Here is a 25,825-nt window from a genome sequence, read left to right on the forward strand (position 1 = left end):
CTTGGTCCTGGATGGCCAGTGTCCTGCAGAGTTTAGCTTCAACATGCCTCAACACACCTGCCTGGGAGTTTTTAGCATGCCTAGTAAGAACTTGATTAGCTGATACAAGTGCGTTTAATTAGGTTTGGACACCGGCCCTCCAGGACCGAGTTTGGATACCTCTTCTTTACAGATTCCAAAGACAGGCAGATTCTTGTGAACAAGGCTTCCTTAATTATACTCTCTAGTATTTGCTCAGAATGTTCTTAATTACAAAAAACATTTTGTTTTTTACCTGGTGGAGGGAGGTCGAGCTTCATCCTGCGGAGTTCGGTCAAAGACGACTGTAGTTGCTCAATAACGGCATCATCGCTCGTGCTGAAGGAGGATGCAATACGCTCCTGCAGAAACTCCCTCAGGTCCTCCAGAGACATCTTCAGAAGTTGTTCTGAAAGGGAAAGAATGAGGATTTAGACTTTATAAGCTTAAATTAAACTCATCTACACTACCGAAACAGCAACATTAAGTAACAATTGCTTTAAAGAACATCTAGGCAACTCATTTTCTACTACACCCACAAATATTTTTTGTTATTGAACAGTGCTACCCAGACTAAATCTTATTTTGACATCACTTATTGCTTCTCCATTCAGCAGAAACTATATTCTAAATAGTCTTTTAGTTGATGCTTTTATCCAAAATGACTGACAATACACTAGACCCAGTGAGTGTAATCTTGAGAAACCCTAAGTCAAGTTTCTTGGTCAAGGGTGCAACAATGATAGTTTATAAATCACCCCATCTTTTAGTCTACAGCAGGGGCGTCCAAACTCGGTCCTGGAGGGTCACTGTCCTGCAGAGTTTAGCTCCAGCCCCAATTAAACACACTCTGCTGGACACCGGCCCTCCAGGAGCGAGTTTGGACACTTCAGGTCCAGAGTGGGATTCTTACTTACTTTTGTGCAATTTCAGGAGAGTATAGGCCATGGCGGTTAGAATTTTTTCGCCCTCTAATATGTAGATGTCCCAAAGACGCAGGGTGAGTGTAAAGGGTGTCTATATAGTAGAAACACAACAGACTCAAGTCATCAACCAGCTAAGCAGAGCTCCAACGTAATAAAACATTGACACAGGATTCTCTAAAGGGTTCAGCCCAACCATATAAAACATTTAGCAGATGATGTTTCCAGTCTTTTTCACACAAAAACACATTCGCTGTATGCGAATGATGTAATTCTCCTCACTGAGTACTTTTTGAAGAATTTGGACTCTATTTGGACTAGCTAGTAAAAAATTATGTCCTGTCCAGGCCAGGCCAAAGATAGGGTGGGTAAACAAGACCTTGTGTCCAGGGCCTGGACTGGATCACAGAGAGATGGTCCAGAAAGAGAGCACAATTTATTTACACCTAAAAGGTGCATATTAGTACCTTTAAGACCCTGTTCCAAATAGAACACTTCATGTGCACTTGCAGTCTTTCGGACTTACAATGGCTGCTGTCCCATTCCTCATTTCAGTGTACAGAGTAGCCCCTTTGCAGCCGCTATGCACCCTCGACATTGGCATTACGTCACGAAAGTTTGGACTCAGAGCTGCAATGTTTTAGGGCAGAGGTTCTCAACTCTGGCCCTCGAGGTCCACTTTCCTGCAGAGTTTACCTCCAACCTTGATCAAACTCAGCTGCCTGCAACTTTCTAGTAATGATGAAGAGCTTGATTAGCTTGTTCAGGTGTGTTTGATTAGGGTTGGAGCTAAACTCTGCAGAAAAATGGACCTCGAGGGCCAGAGTTGAGAACTCCTGTTTTAGGGTGTGATTTGGGACAGGGCCTTAGAGTAGTAATATGTGCCCATACAATACCAATATGAAGCTTTTAGGGGTAAATAAGGTACAAAGATGTCCCAGCGACAAGCTGTATCACCCCTCAAGGTGAAATATTTGTACATTTATTTCTGAGTGTACTTGAATCCATCATATCGATTTGTTGAGGTCACTGGTAAAACCAGTTCAGACAGACCCGCCTCTTATACAAGACAAAGTGAATGTTTTTGATATGTTTTAGGTTTCATTGCGATTTATTGAAAGTTTCAACTCCATAACGAAGACCTTTTACTAGTGATATAAAAACAGTGAAAATGTTGCCTCACCCTGTCAATGAAACACTGAAGGAACCATTTGGTTGTGTAGATACCAGTGGACATCTGTTCCTTATCCTGAGTTGAAAAAACATTAAAAAAAAACTAAGAAAGTGTTTATATGTTGTTAAAGCCAAGCAACCAGAAGTTAAAAAAGAAATCTCACCAAGTGTTTCCTGAGTTTGGGAAGGAGTTTAGACAGTATTTGGTCATGATGAACCTGAAAACGCTGGAGTTTAGGGAACCCTGGGATGAAGAATCCTTTTAGAAACCACAGGGGAAGACACAGAGATGTAGCGACAATTACAAAGTGTGCTACAAAAACAAAGAGATATCTTTTTATCTACACACAAAGTGAAAGAGACTTGGCATGACACTTACCATGCATGGCATGTTTCTGATTGGTCAGTAGCTGTGATAAGGCCCAGAATGCATCTTCCTCATTCATGTACATGAGCAGAATAGCAGCGATCTGACTCATGCCCTGACAGTAGCTCACTTCCTACACAAAACCACATAACCAGATAGACTTAGAACACTTTGTCACCAACTTGACTCAACATTTAAGACAGAGAATGGCCTAAGGATTAAGTGCTCATTTCACCAATCACAAAACTAGCTATTTAGCACTTTATCTTGGCATAGGAAAGAAATTCTTGTTCTCTCCACTTCTCTTGCTCACTCCAACTCTCATCCCCCCACTCCGTCACCCTCCTCTTGCTCATTTGACCCACTTTCTACTAGGCAACACTGGGAAGGAAAAGGAATATGGTACCGACACACTCTTCATTTTTACAAACAATTAAATTATTGTGCATTTCGTGTCCTAGCAGTAGTGTCAAACATCCTGTCAAAACATTATGAAAAAAAACATTTGTTCCATTTGTCTTTGTTCCATCTTCTATATCATCTATGTTTGAGAGTCAATTCCCAGTAGGTACCCAATAAATAAATTAAATAGCATATCATCCAATGCACTGGACAGATGGCGTCTGTAATAGCCCTAAAACCCTGGTTGCCCATAACCAGTGGACAACATCAGAGTCACTATCTCTGGATTACTCCAAACCAGATTCTGCATACAGTAGGTGTATTCTCTAGTTCTCATGAACCAGACAGAGAGGCCTGTTTCCAAAACTAGTGAGCTGCCTTGCTGTCTACTGCCTAAATAGGCAGCTAACTTTTAATGTAGCAAATCAAGTAATTTCTAGCTTCCACTAACTGTCCTATGCTCGTTCAGGAGAAAGTGGCTTCTCAGCGAATGACGTAGGACATAAGCGTAGCGTAAGCTCTGGTGAGAATATGCTAGTCTTGCAAGAACAGTTTTGTTAACAGCAAAGGAAAACCAGTCTCCTCTTGGCTTATATCGAAATCCTCCAACATTTTTCTTCACAAATCCTCGTTTTGTACTTTTTAATTCGTGAACAGTGTTTTGTTTTACTCTCTCCTTCCGTCTGCTTCATCACCTATGTTCTACGTCGGAACGCCAATCTCGTGAACGCGTGTACGACCGTTAACAAAAGCTAGAGATTACATTTTATAAAGTTTTAAATCTGAATTTTTATTTGCTTCTAAAAGCCTTTAGTAAAGGTTCCATAGAATGGAAAACTGTATTTACCTCGGCATAGTTGAATAATAACAGTTCCGTACAAGGACATGACATACCGTGAGTCTCAAAAACCATTGTTTCCTCCTTATATAAATCTGGTGTTTGTAAAAGACCACTGAAAAATAGGCTAATCCTAACATAACAGTAACTATTACGTAATAGTCACGAGTAAATCACCCTCACAGAAAATTATGTAGTATATATTCTGCAAAAACTGATCATTTCAGACTATGGTTCCATCAAGTTGAAGGATTTCAAACTTGTTTTAGAGTGCACATTGTTTTTGTCTCCTAGCAATTTTTCAAGTTCAGAACAACGTGATGTTTAGTACTGTGCGAATTATCCTTATTCATTTCGTGTATAATGCCTAGATTTTCTCTGTTACCATTTACAAAGCCATTTGCAAAGTGTATGATGCCTAGTAGGCACATACAGTGCCTTGCAAAAGTATTCATACCCCTTCATGTTTTTTTTTCACTTTTTTTTTTGGTTGCAGCATTATGTTAAACTGCTTTAAATTAGTTTTTCCCTACATCAATATATACTCCATACACCATAATAATGACAAAGCAAAAACCAGATTTGCAAATTTTACAAATTTATTAAAAACAAAACACTGAAATAAGTAAATTGCATAAGTATTAATACCCTTAACTCAGTGCATAGTTGAAGCACCTTTACAGCCTCAAGTCTTTTTGGGTATGATGTGACAAGCTTTGCACATCTGCATTTGGCAATTATCTGCCATTCTTTGCCTCACCTTTTCACCTCTCAAGCTCTGTCAGCTTGGATGGGGGCTGGCAGACATTTTCTAGAGTCCTAGTTGTTCCAATCGTCTTCCATTATGGATAATGCTTCTGTGAACCTTCAACGCAGCAGATTTTGTTCTGAACTCTTCTCTAGATCATTGCCTTAACGCAAGTCTGTCACTGAGCTCTACAGGCAGTTATCTTGACCTCAGGACTTGGTTTTTGCTCTGATATGCATTTTCAGCTGTTAGACCTTTTCTGAGAGGTGTGTGCCTTTCTAAATCAGACTCATTCAATGGAATTTGCCACAGTTTAACTCCACTCCAAGTGTAGTAACAACTAGAAGCAATATGAATGCCCCTGAGCTAAATTTCGAGTGTCCCAGAAAAGGGTATGAATACTTATGCAACGGGATCTTTTCAGTTTTTTTTTTTTTTTTTAAATAAATTTGCACAAATGTTAAAAAAACTATTTTTTTGCTTTGCCATTATGGAGTAGGGAGTGTAGATTGATGTGGGAAAAAAGTAATTTAAAGTAGTTTAACATAAGGCAGCAACATAACAAAATGTGAAAAAAATGAAGGGGTATGAATAATTTCTCAAGACACTGTACATTTACAAAAAAAGAGATTACAATACTGCTAATTTAGCATTTTATATAGTATGGATGGTTTTTCAAATGGGCATGCAGCCATGTCTTTATTCATTGATACAAATACAAGTTTTATTTTTGGGTTTTGGTCTATGGTCATTATATTTAGCTTGATGTAAGAACAATAGAAGTTGATGGGAAGTCACCATTAGTGCGGTAATTGTGTGTGCGTCTGTGTTGACAGGGTGGGACACCAGACTGCCCTTCTTCCCCTCTGCCCTGGTTCATCCAGCACATGCTGTTCTGAGTTACATAACACATCTACACACAAACATTCAAACTCGTCAGTCTCTTACCGTGTTGTAGACCGAATACGCTGCCAGCACATGGAACAGGGCCTGCTGTCTGTAACGGACAAAAAAAAAAAAAACCACAGGTCAAACGAACTTAGTACAGAAAGTTAGGAAACTGTTCCCAACAATACATGACAGCTGTGATTAAGATTTCAAAGACCCTGGACCACAAAACAAGTCTTAAGGAGCATGGGTATACTTGTAGCAATAGCCAAAATTACATTATATGGGTCAAAATTATACATTTCTCTTTTATGGCCACAAATATTAGGATATTAAGTAAAGATCATGTTCCATGAAGATACTACTGTAAATATATCCAAATGTAATTTTTGATCAGTAATGTGCATTGTTAAGAACTTCATTTGAACAACTTTAAAAGCGATTTTCTCAATATTTAGATTTTTTTTTTTTTTTGCACTCAGATTCCAGATTTTCAAATAGTTGCATCTCGGCCAAATATATTCCTATCCATACATCGATGGAAAGATTATTTATTCCGCTTTCAAATCTCAGTTTAATAAATTGACACTTATGGCTGGTTTTATTGTCCAGGGTCACATATGTGTATGACTGGATCTTGTAAAATTGAGAAAAATATTAAAAATGCACACATAGACGATGACTTGAATGAGACTCTAACAGAACTAGTATTCAATTCCTGAATTAAACTTATTCTATGATATTTTTTGTAAGCGCATAAAGATGGTATAATCGTTGTAATTGTCCATTTCTTCCACGGAATTAAAACACAAAGCTAAATTGCTACTTTGTATCTCACAATTATGGCTTTTTCTCAGAATTACAAGTTTATATCTTATAACTTAAGAGTTTATATGTTAAGATTCAGAGTTTATAATTCAAAGATACAAACAATATTCCCAAGAATTGGGGATTGCTAGAAAAAAAGTCTGAAAAAAAAAAAATCTTAATAATAATTAAAAAAAAGACTTTAAATTCCTGGATGGAAAAAGCACATACATTTTTTTTTCTATTAAATAGTCTGCCAACATTTAGCTTATTAATATTTAAAAAAATATGCCAAAACAAAGTGTGGTATAACTCTGTGGCAAGGTGAGTTTCTTAAAAAGGTCAGATTAATTAAATACTAAAAGGGTAAAACCCTAAAAAACCCTGATATTTATGCCAAAAAATGTTTATGCCAACATACACTACCAGTCCAAAGTTTTTGACAGTTTTTTTTAAAGAAGTTTCTTCTGCTCACCAAGCCTGCATTTATATGACACAAAGTACAGCAAAAACAGTACAATTTTGACATATTTTCACTATTTAAAATAACTGTTCACTATTTTAATATATTTTAAAATGTAATTAATTCCTGTGATTTCAAAGCTGAATTTTTAACATAACTACTCCAGTCTTCAGTGCATGATCCTTCAGAAATCAATCTAATATGCTGATTTGCTGCTCAAAAACGTTTATTTTTATTATTGTTTTTTCAGGTTACTTTAATGAATAGAACATTCAGAAGAACAGAAATCTTTTGTAACAATATACATATTTTTATCATCACTTTTGATCAAACACCTTTGCGAAATAAAAGTATTGATTTCTATAATTTCTTTCTCCATTTAAAAAAAAATAATAATTATACTGACTCCAAGCTTTTGAATAGTATAGTGTATAATCTTAGAAATGCTTTTTTATTTCAGATAAAGGCTGTTCTTTGGATCTTTCTAAAAATACTCAACTGTTTTAAATATTGAAAATAATGATAAAAATGTTTCTTGAGCGGCAAATCAATTAGAATGATTTCTGGAGAATCATGTGGCACTGAAGACTGGAGTAATGATGCTAAAAATTCAGCTTCGAAATCAGAAATAAATTACATTTTAAAAATATTCAAATAGAAAGCAGATGTTTTAAGTAGTAAAAATGTTTCAAAATTTTACTGTCTTTGCTGTACTTCGGACTTCTTAAAAAAACATTAAAAATCGTACTGTTTTCTAATTAACAATGTTTTTCAAAAAATATGTGAACCCAACATGAATTGAAATATTTTTTTGGTCATTAACCCAAGTACATTTTGTCCAAAAAGCACTGAAAATCGAACCAGCTCAGAGTAGCAGTAAGAACCCATCCATGCATAAGCCATCACATCCAAAGGAGATGTGCGTTAATAATTCATAACATCTCCAGATTTGAGAAGATTTAGCGATGCACAGCAAGACCCCTGGTAACACGCCAAAGGAAAGCAGAATTGGGACTAGCGTGTTATAAAACACTCATAAGCAACACAAACAAACAGCAGATGTGTCATACAGCACTTCCGCCCCATATCCTCTTATTTGGCCGTGCAGCGCTAATAAATATGTAGAGCTTCCATCCGCCAGATACCCTGTGCACCGAAGCTGGTGGTTGATCTACGTCTGTTGTGGGTGTGCTGCCCATGCAAAGCACATGGCTGAAACCACTTTGTGCACTTTGGACTACAAGACCATTTCAGTTTTAATTTGTTAAGTAAGTAGGATGACACTTGAATATCACATTTACTGAAAGGTTACTTCTGGTCAACGTTTGGTTAAAAACTCATCATGATAGTGGTTTAAAAACCACCACTGTCCATTTTTAAGAGGATATACAATCCCAAGTGGGTTTTTACGGTTGTCCGGCACAAAAGGAAATCATTTTTTTTTTCCTTTCTTTCTTTCATGACACTGTGGCAGAAATGTAGTTGTTATGGACAACATCAAAGTATGTATTTATTCTGGGCATAATGGTAACGAGTCACCGGTTGTGTCATTTCCTGTGAGGCCGCTCACAAGTTACAGGAAGTTGAACAAAAACGCACTGACAAAGAGGAAGTAGCTCTTGTTTTGGTTAGGTTTACAAGGTCTGAGTACTTCATTTCAAAACCGTCTCAACGCAAAAGTCTGTGTAACACAGAAAAAAAATGAGGTCTTGAGTGAAATGAGGATAAAGACAAGCTCGCTTGTGTCTTACTTACTTGACCCCAAAGCGTTCCATGAACATGATATGGTTTCTAAAGGTCCGGTTGACATCCAGATCAATCTGCTTGATTTCCGTCGAATACTTCTTGGCTTGTTCCTTCATTTTCTGCAACATGGAAGCAAAAAAGATGGGAAATAACCCTTTTGAACAATTTAGTGTAAAACCGAAACTCAAAGTTAAATGCAAAATTGAGTGTTTCTACAGTTATTCCAAAATAATTACTCAAGGCAGTAACAATTTAAACAAACGTGAACTTATGTTCAGCTTTTCTTTTTAATAGTTAACATTTAAACTTATCTATTTTTGAATTTTTCTGATCATTAGTCATCGTAACTTGGTAAATATTGGTCATAGAAAAATTACTAAAAACTCACAGATTATGTTTTCATGCCATTTCAAGTCTTATTTTGACGTAACAAAGTGGTTATATCCAAGTTTGTGAGTTGTTTAATTATTTTTTTTTTTAATTAGTCTTCTCATTAACGCCATTATATTGTTCATTCAGACTAATTTGTCATTGTGGAATGCGCACAAACACAAGAGGCGGGATTTATCGTATGTACAAATCACAGTCAATTATAACCAGCCATATTGTGATGGAGGCATCGTCTCCTCTCACATAATTTCTCCAATTCATTCTCAATTACCCCACACCAAACTCACGGCATGCTTTAGTGGGTCTGTTAAAACTCAATGGGCTCACGGGAGGTGAGAGAGTGTTGGACAATGTTTCTTTTTTAATTTCTTTTTTTTTTATTTTGAGGAGGCACTGCATCCCTTGCCTCCTCGGAGGAAAAGTTAGCCTACCAATGGTTATCTATGCATATTATACTGATAAAAGAAAGGGTTTTAACATTGTCACTAGGGCTGTCCCCGACTATGAATTTTCATAGTCGAATCTTTCTATAGTCGACCGATAGTCGAATCATCTAGGCTTATGTGCGTGTGTGAATGGGTTGGGAGGGGCACGACACTATAGTCAGCAGGAGGGTAAAACTATTTTTATTTTATTTTATAAGCGACCAAAACTGCCTGCCAACTGACAGACAAACTTATTTAGGTTTAAATAAAAACACAGAACGCGTCTTTTAGTTCTAAAAACGCGAGGCGCACAGCACTGCCTTTTTTGGTGACTTTTAATGAAAGAGCAGTGTGCTGCGGTTTTTTTATGTTGCTAAGCAACGACCAAAACAGCTGTCCTGTCAGTCAAATCAAAGGATTATAGCGCGAGCGCTCTAAAATCTTAGTTTTTTTTGCTGTTAAGTAAACTGTCATATTAGCAGAAACCCTAAATAATACAGCTCCGGGTTACCCACGATAGACACCAAAGGTTTCTCCTCCATTTCTTGGAGTCTCCGGACTTTTTAAGCAACAGTAAACTTTCGCCATCACAACAGAAGGCCCGCCTCTCCATTCACTCGATTGGACAATGGAAAAGAACGCGAATGACGTTGGGCGTTTTTCCGCTCAGAGTTGATTTTTTTTTTTCAACTTCAGGCGCTCAGAGCGCTCCTGCAAAACGCGAGGCGCAGCAGGCGGCGAAAACGCGAGGCGTCGGGGGCGCATAAACAGCGTGCAGAACGCTCGCTGCCAACAGAAAACCATTCAAAAGAGGCGCCTCCAACTGCAAAAACGCGTTCGGTGTGATCGCCGCCATCCCTGCCGTCAAGATGGTCCTCATCTCGTCATGCATCAGGGAAAGTGAAAATTAAATTAGTCACAGGGGTGGTTGGATTTATTCACAAACACGTTAAAAATATTTATTGAACGCTTCTTTCTTTTCACTTTTGTTTTTACTGCATTATCATAATCAAAGGCTGTATATAACTTAATATAACCGTACAAAACCAGTAGTTCTGTGTGCAATTAGACATTGAGCACCCCCATATTGGCAAAATGGTATGATGCTCGTTTCACCCGCGAAGATTCGACTGTGAGATCGGTGGTCGAATCAGGCTCCGCATATCGATGCATCGAATCTTCGACTATTCGGGGACAGCCCTAATTGTCACTATAAAATATTATATACATACACAGTCAAGCTCAAAATATGCATACCCCTGGCAAATTCTGACTTAAAGTTACTTTTATTCAACCAGAAAAGTTGAGTTGCTTAAAACAGCTGTTCCCAATGAATCAGGGTAATTAGGATGCTTTAGAACAGCTTGGACTATTTGGAGTGGTATAGAACTTTGGATTTCCCCATAGACTGTGACAGTTTGCAAAGGGTATGAATAATTTTGGACATTCCACTTTTTGTTCAAATGTAAATAAAAGCTGAGAAATATTTTTTTTTTCCACAGTGATGCCTCTTGTACATCGTCTTATTATCTTTTGGGAGAAGCCTGTGTCATTTTCAGTCAAAAAAAAAAAACTTGCTGGTTGAATAAAAGTAACTTTAAGTCAGAATTTGCCAGGGGTATGAATAATTTCGGGCTTGTATATACATACACACACACACTATATTGGCAAAAGTATTAGGGCACCCCTTCTAATGAACAGGTTTGACTACTTTAGTAATTTCCATGAGCACAAATCTTAATGTTTAAGCATATCATTATATTTTAGGGGATTGTATGCTTGTAATTTTATAGCAACAGTTTGGACAGGACCCTTTTCTATTCTAACATGACAATGCCTCTGTGTATGATGCAAGGTTCATAGAAAAATGATTGATTCAGTCAGTGTGGAAGAACTTGATTGGTCTGCAGAAACCTCTGGTGCAGACCTTGAGCCAAAAACTCATGACCAAACACCAATGACTTGTACAGACACTATATGGACAAGATTATTGGGACACCCCCTTCTTTAGAACAGAAAAAGGCACTTCCAAAACTGTGGCAACAAAGATGGAAACAATTCATGTATTTAAAAACTGTATTTCCATCTCTGTTGCACCAGTTTTTGGAAGTGTCTAAATTGACTGTACTCATATGTACAAGTCATTGGTGTTTGGTGATGAGTTTTTGGCTCAAGGTCCACATTTCAAGTCACTCCAGAGGTGTTCAGCTGGGATTAGGACTTTGCTTTATGCAGACCAGTCAAGTTCTTCCACACTGACTGAATCAATCATTTCTATTTGAACCTTGCTTTATACACAGAGGCACTGTCGTGTTAGAATAGAAAAGGGTCCTGTCCAAACTGTTGCTGTACAATTAGAAGCACACAATCCCCTTGAATAACATTATATGCTTAAACATTAAGATTTGTACTATTAGAATTACTAAAGTCGTCAAACCGATTCATTAGAAGGGGGTGTCCCAATACTTTTGGCAATATAGTGTATATATATTCACACTACCAGTCAAAAGTGTTTGAACAGTAGGATCAGTTTTCTGCTCACCAAGCCTGCATTTATTTGATCCAATGTACAGCATATGAAATTTTTACTATTTAAAATAACTGCTTTCTATTTGAATATATTTTAAAATGTAATTTATTACTTTGATTTCAAAGCTGAATTTTTATCATCACTACTCGTGTCCATTCTTCAGTGTATGCTGATACAGTAATATGCTGATTTGCTGCTCAAAAACATTTATTATTATTATTTTGTTAAAAAAAAAAAGTTGGGTAGGATTTTTTTTCAGGTTTCTTTGATGAACAGAACGTTCAAAAGAACAGCATTTCTTTGAGTCAAGACATTTATAATGTTACAAAACATGTTTATCATCACTTTTGATCAATTCAAAGCATCCTTGTAAATGAAAGTATTAATTTATATAATTTCTTTCCCCGAAAAAATCAAAAACAAAAAACAACTTTGAATGGTATAGAGTATAATGTTACAAAAGCTTTTTTTATTTCAGATAAATGCTGATCTTTTAATCTTTCTATTCAGCGAAGAATCCTGAAAAACGTGCTCCACCGATTTAAATATTGATAACAATAATAATAATAAATGTTTCTTGAACAGCAAATCAGCATATTAGATTGATTTCTGAAGGATAAAGTGACAAACTGGAGTAATGATGCTAAAAATTCAGCTTTTAAATTACATTTTACAATATATTAAAATAGAAAAAATATTTTCAAACTTTTACTGTTTTTGCTGTACTCTGGATCATATAAATGCAGGCTTGGTGAGCACAAGAGACTTCTTTAAAACATTAAAAAATCTTACTGTTCAAAAACTTTTGACTGGTAGTGTATACAGCCGCAGTTAAACTTTTTAAAACAATAAAATGTACAATAATGGCTCATTTCGCTTTTATATTTTTAGAAAATTAGCTGCAAATAACTGCAGTGCGCACTATGTACTGCTTTTACCCGAACTAAAGTGCATCTGAACTGCAAACCTGCGTCTAAAATGTCATACAGGAACCTTCGTAGCCGCTGGTTTCCATTTAAGTGCTACACTTCTGCTATGCACATTCATCAGAGTAGCAAACAAGTTATAAATAACTTTATAACTAGCAGCACCTTGATATATTTAGCAATTCAGATATATATACATGTTCAGTTATAAACACAACTCTTCAGCTCTAAAGATTCTAAAGTGACTGAAAAGAATAATAAGGCAGTACAATGGTATCAGATGGTAAATACGAAATGGCAGCACTTTCAGCACTCCAAAAAAATCTTTTTTTGAGTTTTCTGCATTTATTTGGATCAAAAATACAGCAAAAACAGTAATAGTAACAGTAACAGTCAAGTTTTTAGGCTCTTTGATGAACAGAATGTTCAAAAGAACAGCATTTCTTTGAAATAAACATATTTTGTAACATTATAAATGTCTTTAATCTAACTATTGATGAATTTAATGCATTACTGCTGAATAAAAGTATTCATTTCTTAATTAGGTACTAATTGTCAGACCATACAAAGCATGCAAAGCAGAAAACCTTTCTTACGAAAGAAAACATTGTTGCGCCAAGAAGGCAGATTGGAGACAAAACACGTCTGGCTAATTTAAACCCAAACAATCGCACAGGACAAACCAAAACCCAAACAAGCGAGTCACTGATTGAATGCACATCAAACAGAAAGTTTTTCATTCAGTGGACCAACTGGAGCCCACAAACATGATTCCTACCTCGTACTTCCTGTAGTTTGCCTCTTTCACCTTTTCCACATCCAGCAACAGAGCCCAGGCCTGACCACGCAGCTTTAAGGGAATCCCCTTGTATACCCGCTTCGTCATCTGCGAAAATGCACAAGGGAAGAGGAAACAAACAGATGGAGAGATTTATTTTTGGGTCGCCGAGCTTCCGGATGTGTGGGCCTAAAAATCACTTTAACACAATGCATTGAGTGGCAAATTATGGGAATACAATGGCAGCAACAACAATAGGATGAGACAACAATGTTCAGTTCCGCAATAAATTAATGATACAAACAGGCGAGACACTGCATGGTCAACAGGGTAAAAAAAAAAACTAATAGTTATCACCTTACTTACTCAGTAGATTGATTAGATCGATAATTACAAATTAGGGGTGGGCGATATGGTAAAAATATCATATCACGATTTTTTCAAGAAATATCACGATTCACGATTTTATCACGATTCTTTGTCATGTTGGTTTTACTTTTTTACAAGTTGTCTGAGTAGTACAGCCAAATTAATTTTTCTATTTTAAAACCAAAACCTTACAAGGTAACAAAATATAAAATAAAAAGAATGGCAGATATTTAAGCCAAAGTGGGCGAAGACAAAAAATCTTTGTCATTATTTTCTTTGTTTTTAAAAAATAAGAACAAAGATAAGCTACATGTTACAAATACACATACTATACAAATAAAACAAACAGTGCTTTAATTTTCAGGTACAGTCCATGTATTTATCAGTAGCATTCAAGAAATTTAATTAACAAATATAAAAATAAAACACTATATACATTATATACATAAATTATACATAGAAGCAACATTTAAAGCAACTGTATTGAAGTTCTTCAGTCAAGAGCAGTGAGTGATTTTCCTTTGTTTTGTTTTATTAGTGTATCATCACCCAAAAATGACAATTCTGTCATCATTTACTCACTCTCGCATTTTTTAAGCATAAAACATGCTGAACATAAAACTTATTTTGAATAATGTGGGTAACCAAACAGTTGCTGGGTCCCCAGTTACTTCCATATATTTTATTTATTTATTTTAAGTCAGTGGGGACCAGCTACTGTTACCCACATTCTTCAAAATATCTTCTTTTGTGTTAAGCACAAGAAAAAAAAAAAAATTAATAGAGATTTAGGACATGTGAGTGACAACATTTTTGGGTGTACTGTCCCTTTAATGACGATCGACAGCATGTTTAGCTCTGTCGCAGAGCTGCACGCATCTATACAGACGCGCATCCGTTTTTCTCTTAACTGTTTACTTTCACTTTAGACAACCGACTGTGTTTATATGTAATCCTTGCGTGTTTTTGACAGTATAAGCAAATTAAACGCCAAAGATAGCTCAGTTTAGTAATCAGGTGCTGTTTGACAGGCTTTTAGCGCACGTGCTTCAGGTTTACGCGCTCATGAAGCGCATGCCAGAACAGCGCGCGGACCAAATGGCGTTATTTTACCGGCAAGACTTTGAAGCACATTCAAATAATGTACTTTTGTGATCGCGAATATGAATAAGTGCAGTGTCCCGTGAGTGAATGTACAGTATATTAAGACGGAGGCACACTGTAGCACGATACTACGATATTTATTCAAAAGCAGATCGTGGAGACATTTTAATCGTCCACGATCAAAAATCGTCATATCGCACACCCCTATTACAAATATTCTTTATATTACAAGTTTTCTAAAATGTTAGGTTTTAATATGCAAATGAGGCATTATTTAATGAAATATACACTCATTTGCATACATTTCTAGTACCAAAATCTAAACACTGGATGAAGACAGAAATTTTGGGTCTCATTTTGATTGAAAATACAATCAGAAATAAAATGTATAAAATCAAGCAAATTATATCTGAACAAATCCCTCTGTAAAAACCTTCAGGATATAGACAAGAATAAAAATGGAAAGTTTGGTGTGTGTAAGTGCTACTGAAGTGGAGATTTATGGCTCAGTGTAGGAGAAAAAACTAATTTTGAGAAAACCCTTTAAAAATATGGATTGTAATTTAAATCTATTGACACAAAGAGATAAAGTGCTACTATAAAAGAAACACTTAACAGTGTCTTTTGGATGTTTTCTTTCCACTAGTCTGAAAAATACCTTTATGAAAAACTAAACAGCCCAAAATCTCTTGACAGGTGCATGAAAAAACTGTTTTTGCCTGCAGTGTCTCCCTTTATATACTTCATTAGCCTAATTATGTGTGACCCTGAACCACAAAACCAGACAACTTTTTTTCTCAGTTGAAATTGAGCTTTCCATTGACGTGTGGTATGTTAGGATAGGACAATATTTGGCCGAGATACAACTATTTGAAAATCTGGAATCAAAGGGTACAAAAATTATATATATATATATATATATATATATATAAAGAAAATCGCCTTTAAAGTTGTCCAAATGAAGTTCTTTGCAATGCATATTACTAATCAAAATATCTTCATGGAACATGATCTTTATTTGATATCCTAATGATTTTTGGCATAAAAGAAAACCCAGTAATTTTGACCCACACAATGCATTACCTGTGCTACTTATGACTAATTTTGTGGTCCAGGGTCACATTTTACAATCTGACTTATCTAGTTAAATCTGAAACGATCGAATGTATCAGTTACCTTTTCACTGTTGCAGTACTTGTTCCACTTTTTCACCATCTTAACCCATTTTTCTTCTCTTTCAACCTCTTGGAGTTTGTACTAGAGAAATGGCAAACTAATTGTTAGTGTAAAATCCAAAATGTAACCAGAAATTCAATTCAGAAAACCAGAATTCAATGGGTTAACTTGTGTGGGCTGAACTGAAATGAGCCATTTAAGATTTAACAGAGATTGGAGGTGCAAAGAAAGCTGATATTGTAATGTCACCTTCTCCTCCGCTGCGGTTGGAGTTGGCAGTTCCTCTTCACTGGAAAAACAAATTAGAAAGGGGAACTGGTTGTTTAATCTGTACAAGTATTCGATTAAATACAAGCATCATTCAAATAACATCTCTTTTTAACTGGATTTATGACTAAAACCGTTCTAGCGGTCACAGTCAACTATCGCCCAAAACAAACATAAAAAGTCACAGGCTTCATAACATAGTTCACACATATTCTCCGATAACACAGTTGAGCGTTTAACATCTTTAACTGAAGACAGAGGTCATAGTCTTGCGAGACTGAGTGATAAAACTGCCATGCAAGGCGAGACTTACTGCAGGAAACCGAAGCGGTCCGTGACCTTGAAGATGCTGTAGTCGGCATCCTCCCAGGGTTTAATGTGCACACCCTCCTGCCTGCCCTGCAACCGAGCCAACAAACAAACTGAGAAACTGGAGCAAAGGCAAAAGACCTTAACTCAAATAACAACAACATGAGTTTCCCCAGAAAAAGTCTGAATCAGGAGAGTAATATGCACAGATCAAGCAAGTGAAAACAGTTCAAAATAAATATGTCAGTGGATTTTTGTACTTTTTCACTGGCCGGAAGTGATGGTTTAAAGTAATGCTTCTTTATAAAAAAAAAAAAAAAAAAAAAAACACAGTGTTGGGGAAAGTTATTTTTAAAAGTAATGCATTACAATATTGTGTTAGTTTTTAAATCTGGGCAAGGCTTGCTTGTTTGTTTCTAATATTAAAAAAGTTCTTCTTTGACAAATGTAAAAGCCCTTTCATTAATAAGTAAATTTGTCTGTGCAATATAGCACAGAAGAAAGCTCAACATTCTTCAGCAATATAAAAAACGATGCATTAAGAGTTTATCTAAAGTAATTTTTGTTCATTAGTATGGTTGAATTGGATCAGTGAAGGTCAGCGGCAAAGACATTGGTTGATAAAATTGAATTAAATACAGTCGTGGCCAAAAGTTGAGAATTACATAAATAATGGAAATTGGAAAAGTTGCTGCTTAAGTTTTTATAATAGCAATTTGCATATACTCCAGAATGTTATGAAGAGTGATCAGATGAATTGCATAGTCCTTCTTTGCCATGAAAATTAACTTAATCCCGAAAAAAAACTTTCAACTGCATTGTTAAGAAGGCTTCAGGGAATCCAAGAAAGTCCAGCGAGCGCCAGGATCGTCTCCTAAAGAGGATTGAGCTGCGGGATCGGAGTGCCACCAGTGCAGAGCTTGCTCAGGAATGGCAGCAGGCAGGTGTGAGCGCATCTGCACGCACAGTGAGGCCAAGACTTTTGGAAGATGGCCTGGTGTCAAGAAGGGCAGCAAAGAAGCCACTTCTCTCCAAAAAAAACATCAGGGACAGATTGATCTTCTGCTAAAAGTATGGCGAATGGACTGCTGAGGACTGGGGCAAAGTCATATTCTCCGATGAAGCCTCTTTCCGATTGTTTGGGGCATCTGGAAAAAGGCTTGTCCGGAGAAGAAAAGGTGAGCGCTACCATCAGTCCTGTGTCATGCCAACAGTAAAGCATCCTGAGACCATTCATGTGTGGGGTTGCTTCTCATCCAAGGGAGTGGGCTCACTCACAATTTTGCCCAAAAACAGTCATGAATAAAGAATGGCACCAAAACACCCTCCAACAGCAACTTCTTCCAACAATCCAACAACAGTTTGGTGAAGAACAATGCATTTTCCAGCACGATGGAGCACCGTGCCATAAGGCAAAAGTGATAACTAAGTGGCTCGGGGACCAAAACGTTGAAATTTTGGGTCCATGGCCTGGAAACTCCCCAGATCTTAATCCCATTGAGAACTTGTGGTCAATCCTCAAGAGGCGGGTGGACAAACAAAAACCCACAAATTCTGACAAACTCCAAGAAGTGATTATGAAAGAATGGGTTGCTATCAGTCAGGATTTGGCCCAGAAGTTGATTGAGAGCATGCCCAGTCCAATTGCAGAGGTCCTGAACAAGAAGGGCCAACACTGCAAATACTGACTCTTTGCATAAATGTCATGTAATTGTAGATAAAAGCCTTTGAAACGTATGAAGTGCTTCTAATTATATTTCAGTACATCACTGAAACAACTGAAACAAAAGATCTAAAAGCAGTTGAGCAGCAAACTTTGTGAAAACTAATATTTGTGTCATTCTCAAAACTTTTGGCCACGACTGTACAATCAGAAGATATTTGGTGTTTTGGTGTTATTTAACACATTTAATTATTGAAGGTTTATGTCATATTCTGAATTTGCTACTTTTATTTCACTGCTTTTATTCATTTTTATGAATACTGAATCTTTTTTTTTGAGCGTGAAATGAGTAAATGTGTGTTCACATTTAGTCTATAACTACAGTAACCATCATGTTTACACTGCAGACACAATGCCTCTGAACTTACTCCCAATTTCTCTCAACATGTAGAAAGGAGAGCTGTCAGTCAATAAATGTTAAAAAAAGTAACTGGCTCAGATATTTTCTTGTAAATTAAAAAGTAATGCGTTACTTTACTAGTTACTTGAAAAAAGTAATCTGATTATGTAACTCACGTTACTTGTAATGCGTTACCCCCAACAGATCAATAGACATGACGCTTTATCCATCTGAAACCTGTCTGAAATGTTTCCATAGGTGGTACTTTCAAACAAAACCGCTGTTTGTCACGAGTCACAAGAGCAAGGCAGACTCAACCACAGTCTATCCAAAAAATGACCACAGTATGAACCTCAACTACCTTTACCTAGAAATTATAACATCAGTCTTTCAATAACTTGTCTTAACACCAGTTGTGTGCAGCATCTCTTACGGAAAGCTGTTCCTTTGCCAAGAACAGCAAACTGCAGCAATATTTGGGTGGTGTAGTCTTGTGGTTAAATATCTGGGATAGTTGATCTATGAGCTATCCCAATCAATCCCTTGAGCAAGACACTTAACCTTAGGCTACTCCAAATCTTGGAGGATCCAAAAACTTTGTCAATATGCATCGCCGAGGGTCATGGACAATCATTAACCCTAGTTTAAAAGGTCAAACGTAGTTTAAAACGTAGGTCAACAGCTACAGCAGAATGTTATAAGATAGACAACTAAAAAGGATGTAACTTGCCTTCTCATATTTTTCGATGATCTCAGCCCGTTCTTCAGCTATTAGCGTATCAATGTCCTTCTTCATCTCAAAACCTGGAAAAGGAACAAAACAAACAGAGACTTTGAGCAAACTGGCTCATCTAGATGCGTGTAAACTTGTTCCTTAGAAGAGGATTAGTATTGCGTCATATTCAACATCCTCTAAGCCACTTGTTTGGCTAAAATGCATGAAAATGATCGGATACATCTACATTCCTTCAATATTACAACATTCATCCTTGTTTTGCCTGAAGCTGACACAGATGTGAGGTGAAGTTGCACATTCATCATGAGCCAAAAACAGACTGCAAGTGCTGTGATGTCAGCTAATTCTTGAGACAACATTCTTGTCAGGAAAAGTGCTGGACAAACTCAACGAGCAAGAACATTAGGACTTAAGTCACATGGGCAATCCATCAACATTTACAAGTCATCGTGTATAGATGACCCAGTGTTTGTTTCTTTGGTCAGATCCTTCAGATCCCACAAATTCTTTGGTCTTTCAGCATTTTTGTGTATTTCCAACAATGACTGTATGATTTTGAGATCCATCTTTTTACATTGAGGACAACTGAGGGACTCATATGCGGCTATTAAAGAAGGTTGAGACGCTCACTGATGCTCCAGAAGGAAAAACCATGCATTAAGAGCCGGGGGTGAAAACTTTTGAACAGAATGAAGATGTTTACATTTTTCATATTTTCCCTAAATATCATTTTGGTGAAGTTGCACATTCATCATGAGCCAAAAACAGACAAGTGCTGTGATGTCAGCTAATTCTTGAGACAACATTCTTGTCAGGAAAAGTGCTGGACAAACTCAACGAGCAAGAACATTAGGACTTAAGTCACATGGGCAATCCATCAACATTTACAAGTCATCGTGTATAGATGACCCAGTGTTTGTTTCTTTGGTCAGATCCTTCAGATCCCACAAATTCTTTGGTCTTTCAGCATTTTTGTGTATTTCCAACAATGACTGTATGATTTTGAGATCCATCTTTTTACATTGAGGACAACTGAGGGACTCATATGCGGCTATTAAAGAAGGTTGAGACGCTCACTGATGCTCCAGAAGGAAAAACCATGCATTAAGAGCCGGGGGTGAAAACTTTTGAACAGAATGAAGATGTTTACATTTTTCATATTTTCCCTAAATATAATTTTGGTGAAGTTGCACATTCACCATGAGCCAAAAACAGACAAGTGCTGTGATGTCAGCTAATTCTTGAGACAACATTCTTGTCAGGAAAAGTGCTGGACAAATGCTCAATGCTCAAGAACACCAGGACTTAAGTCACATGGGCAATCCATCAACTTTTACTAGTCACCATGTATGATGATCCAATGTTTGGTGCTCTGGTCAGATTCAAAGACAAGTTTTTAGACCAAGCTTTGAGGGCAACTGGATATTTAAGCAAGTACATTTTCAGTTCTTTGCTGGTAACAAGCCCAATTGCGGCCTAAAGCAAGATGATCTGGTTATTTCAGGGTCAATGAGCCATTACGTCAATTTGAATAAAAATGCAACCTAAAACCTTGACCTGAAATTTAGATCAATTAGATTCTAGAAAGAAAATGTAATAATTTCTCTCCGTTTGGAGAAATTAAGAGAGGCTTGTTTGAGAAATCAAATTAATTGTGAAGGAAACGTAGTCATGTGAACCTCTGTGGCGGCACCCTGAAATCATAAATTGACAAAGCAGAACTGCTACAGCTGATACTCGCCACCATGTGTTGAAAACTGTCGAGGTCTGTTAGTTCACATTCTCTGTGGACAGGTGGGACTCTTACAGTGTCTACAGTTCACCAGACAACTGCTCTGCTGAGACACATGGCCACCTCTGTTTAACCACCTGTCCCGTTCACAACATTAGACCCAATTTTCCCTTTCAAACTTCCCTTCACTCTCTTAAAAAAAATGTGCTGAAGTTGTACCTTCAGGGGTGCAACAGTCACTGGGTTAGTTCCCTTAAAGGGAACTCTTTTTACCTTATAAACCCATAATGTTTACATTAAGGGTACAGTTGAGTTCACCTTGCAGAATCTGAAAAATGGTAATTATTTTACCAAAATAAAAGGGATCATACAAAATGCATGTTATTTTTTATTTAGTACTGACCTGAATAAGTTATTTCACATTAAAGATGTTTACATACAGTCCACAAGAGAAAATATTAGTTGAATTTATAAAAATAACCTTGTTCAAAGGTTTACATATGCTTGATTCTTAATACTGTGGGGTTTTTTTTGTTCAGTGATAGTTGTTCATGAGTCCCTTGTTTGTCGTGAACAGTTAAACTGCCCACTGTTCTTCAGAAAAATCCTTCAGGTCCCATAAATTCTTTGGTTTTCCAGCTTTTTTGTGTATTTGAACCCATTCCAACAATGACTGTACGATTTTGAGATCCATCTTTTCACACTGAGGACAACTGAGGCACTCGTATGCAACTATTACAGAAGGTTCAAATGCTCACTGATGCTTCAGAAGGAAACACGATGCATTAAGAGCCGGGGGGTGAAAACATTTGAAAAGAATGAAGATGTGTACATTTTTCATATTTCGCCATTTTTCCATTTAGTACATCCCTTCAGAAGCTACAGAAGATACTTACATGTTTCCCAGAAGACAAAATAAGTTACATTTACCCTGATCTTCAAATTCAACATTGCTCTTAATGTATCATGTTTCTTTTTGAAGCATCAGTGAGTATTTGAACCTTCTGTAATAGTTGCATATGAGTTCCTCAGTTGTCCTCAGTGTGAAAAGATGGATCTCAAATCATACATGACTATGTCTTTATATTTTATTAAAAAAATAAAAAAATCACTTCTTCCAAATACACCCAAAACTGATTCAAATATAGAATATTATAAATAATTATAAACTACAGAAAGCAAGGTAATGTGCCTCAACTTGACCATTTAATTTCACTTTTAGCACTCAGACATCTATGTTCTATGCAATGGTTTTGATAGAGGGAAACAAGATACAGTTCTAATTTCAATATTATTTCTTTTTCGGACATTGTTCTTTAAATAAAATAAGTATCAGCTGTATACAAAGTAGGGGTGGGCGATATGGTAAAAATATCATATCACGATTTTTTCAAGAAATATCACGATTCACGATTTTATCACGATTCTTTGTCATGTTGGTTTTACTTTTTTACAAGTTGTCTGAGTAGTACAGCCAAATTAATTTTTCTATTTTAAAACCAAAACCTTACAAGGTAACAAAATATAAAATAAAAAGAATGGCAGATGTTTAAGCCAAAGTGGGCGAAGACAAAAAATCTTTGTCATTATTTTCTTTGTTTTTAAAAAATAAGAACAAAGATAAGCTACATGTTACAAATACACATACTATACAAATAAAACAAACAGTGCTTTAATTTTCAGGTACAGTCCATATATTTATCAGTAGCATTCAAGAAATTTAATTAACAAATATAAAAATAAAACACTATATACATTATATACATAAATTATACATAGAAGCAACATTTAAAGCAACTGTATTGAAGTTCTTCAGTCAAGAGCAGTGAGTGATTTTCCTTTGTGTTTTGTTTTATTAGTGTATCATCACCCAAAAATGACAATTCTGTCATCATTTACTCACTCTCGCATTTTTTTAAGCATAAAACATGCTGAACATAAAACTTATTTTGAATAATGTGGGTAACCAAACAGTTGCTGGGTCCCCAGTTACTTCCATATATTTTATTTATTTATTTTAAGTCAGTGGGGACCAGCTACTGTTACCCACATTCTTCAAAATATCTTCTTTTGTGTTAAGCACAAGAAATTTTTTTTTATAGAGATTTAGGACATGTGAGTGACAACATTTTTGGGTGTACTGTCCCTTTAATGACAATCGACAGCATGTTTAGCTCTGTCGCAGAGCTGCACGCATCTATACAGACGCGCATCCGTTTTTCTCTTAACTGTTTACTTTCACTTTAGACAACCGACTGTGTTTATATGTAATCCTTGCGTGTTTTTGACAGTATAAGCAAATTAAACGCCAAAGATAGCTCAGTTTAGTAATCAGGTGCTGTTTGACAGGCTTTTAGCGCACGTACTTCAGGTTTACGCGCTCATGAACCGCATGCCAGAACAGCGCGCGGACCAAATGGCGTTATTTTACCGGCAAGACTTTGAAGCACATTCAAATAATGTACTTTTGTGATCGCGAATATGAATAAGTGCAGTGTCCCGTGAGTGAATGTACAGTATATTAAGACGGAGGCACACTGTAGCACGATACTACGATATTTATTCAAAAGCAGATCGTGGAGACATTTTAATCGTCCACGATCAAAAATCGTCATATCGCACACCCCTAATACAAAGTGACCATCATTTGGTTTTCGACCACTGAAAATGGGTAACATCCAACAATCTGAACACAGAGCCTCAATGAGATCCCCATATCTCTGGGACTGAATGATGTAGGGCCTTGAAATGAAATATTCCAAAAGAAAAGTTTATTAACAACTACAGTCTAAAATCATATTGCAATATCTTTATTACTACTTGAGTTATAGGCATGCAAACTTTGGAAAAAGTATATTTATGGCACTCAGGCTGGCATGTTCAATGCAGTTGTCTTGACAGAAAGAAGAACGAAACGAGATACATCTCTAGTTTTAACATTATTTGTTCTTCAGACATTTCATTTTTTTTTTTTTTAAATTGACCCACATTTGGTTTTTGACCACTAAAAATGTGTACATTTTTACGATTTACTCATGAAGCCATATTTAAATTTCAATATCTCTGGAACCATATCTCATAGGACATTAAAAATAAAGATGCCAAAATGTTCAAATATCTTTAATACTTCTTGAGTTACAGGCATGCAAACTTTGGAGAAAAACTTGAAAAGAGCCGTTTCCCCATTTTTGAATGGTCACCATTGGTACATAATGCAACATAGATTGCTAAAGTCAACATACTTTGCTAATAGAGCTACCGATCTCTGTGTAAAAATAAGATGATGTTGCCATCATTCTAAAGCCATTTTTACCCCCCTGTAACTTGACTCTGAATCTAAGTTGAAAATTACAATTTTTACCTCCCACTACAAAATAGTGAATTACTCAGTAAATATTCATCCATGGGATGTAATATTTTGGCTTTCATCACTTAACATGTCTATCTCTCCTCAGAATAAATATTAGCAAAATCAAAAATTTGAGCTGGGGTTGAGTTGACACGGAATGACCCTACTCTAAAGGTAGAGAATGTGCAAAAAACAAGATTTTGTACAATATATATTTTTTATTAATATGTCAGCCAGACATAAAGAGAAATGCTAAATAATGTACAAATCAACAGCCCACATCTCCATTCACTTCCATTATATGGAAAACATTGGCAATGACATTATTCAGCATTTCTTCTTTTGTGTTCCACAGAAGAAATAAAGTCAAACGCTGTAGAGATTTGCAACATGAAGGTGAGTAAATAATGAAACAGCACCATCCTAATGCTTTATGCACATAACCACCTCCCTCGAGAAGTCAAATCAGCCACAATTAACAGATCACAGGCTTGAGATTTGATCTTGTGCTAAAACACCTTGATTTCTGTTTCTGCTGTAGGGAAAGGCTTCTTTAAGAAGCATTAAGTCTCATATAAGCTGACCAAAGAAAACAGGTCACAGCTAGCGAGAGATGCAAGCATAATTTATTTACCACAGTCTCGCCTATGAGTCGGGGAACCTAATGGCTTGACAGAAATCATGGGATCAAAAATATGGGCCACTATGTCTGCAAAAACGTCCATCATTGTGGATAAAATCACTATGAAATGCTTTTCTTCAGGCTTTACCAAATAAACCAGGATCAAGGCTGATCAAAGAGGTTTATCACTGTCCAAGCGAAGGTTATGGCCAAAGCTTTCAAATTTCTCATGAAACTAAAGAGACAGAAGTCACTCGCAGATCTTAACAAATAACCACATGCTTTCAATTATGATTGTGCTGTGATGCAGTCATTCTTCTTTGAGGTTTCAGACAAAACTGGTGGTGCATTTTAAGTGCAATCTTCTGAGAAGGTCATGGTCTAAGTGAAACTAGGCTTTAAATGGGTTTAATTTTTACTTACACAACTAAATCCACAGTTGGATCCTGTTGAAAAGGCCATGTGATGTTCAGCCAAAGGTATACAGGTGTGTCACCACCACCAGGCTGATGTTTGCACAGCAGGAGCGCTTCCTTTGTGAATACATTTAATCACAGATCAGCGGCAGGAGGGCAATGAAAAGGTGCTGATGGGGAAAGATCCTTAACACTGATCTGTGCTCAGTTCAGCTGTTTTTTCCTGGCAGACATGCAGCAAAAGCAATACACACACTACA

General features: G+C 36.5%; 1 protein-coding gene across 1 annotated transcript in view; it reads right to left on the reverse strand.

The window, feature by feature from the left end:
• LOC141301776 (USP6 N-terminal-like protein) overlaps positions 1 to 25,825 on the reverse strand; it is a 34,149-nt gene that overhangs the window by 2,999 nt on the left and 5,325 nt on the right. Inside the window, exons 2-13 of the mRNA XM_073831969.1 lie at positions 19,441 to 19,514; positions 16,652 to 16,737; positions 16,321 to 16,360; positions 16,072 to 16,152; positions 13,423 to 13,530; positions 8,383 to 8,492; positions 5,418 to 5,466; positions 2,494 to 2,614; positions 2,279 to 2,373; positions 2,125 to 2,190; positions 936 to 1,035; positions 275 to 427 (exon numbers count right to left, since the gene is read on the reverse strand). Of these exons, the coding sequence (XP_073688070.1) occupies positions 275 to 427; positions 936 to 1,035; positions 2,125 to 2,190; positions 2,279 to 2,373; positions 2,494 to 2,614; positions 5,418 to 5,466; positions 8,383 to 8,492; positions 13,423 to 13,530; positions 16,072 to 16,152; positions 16,321 to 16,360; positions 16,652 to 16,737; positions 19,441 to 19,506 (1,075 nt within the window). The 5' untranslated portion in view covers positions 19,507 to 19,514. The remainder of the gene's footprint in view (positions 1 to 274; positions 428 to 935; positions 1,036 to 2,124; positions 2,191 to 2,278; positions 2,374 to 2,493; positions 2,615 to 5,417; positions 5,467 to 8,382; positions 8,493 to 13,422; positions 13,531 to 16,071; positions 16,153 to 16,320; positions 16,361 to 16,651; positions 16,738 to 19,440; positions 19,515 to 25,825) is intronic.

This window comes from Garra rufa, chromosome 25 (genome assembly GCF_049309525.1).
Source record: "Garra rufa chromosome 25, GarRuf1.0, whole genome shotgun sequence".
NCBI lineage: Eukaryota > Metazoa > Chordata > Actinopteri > Cypriniformes > Cyprinidae > Garra > Garra rufa.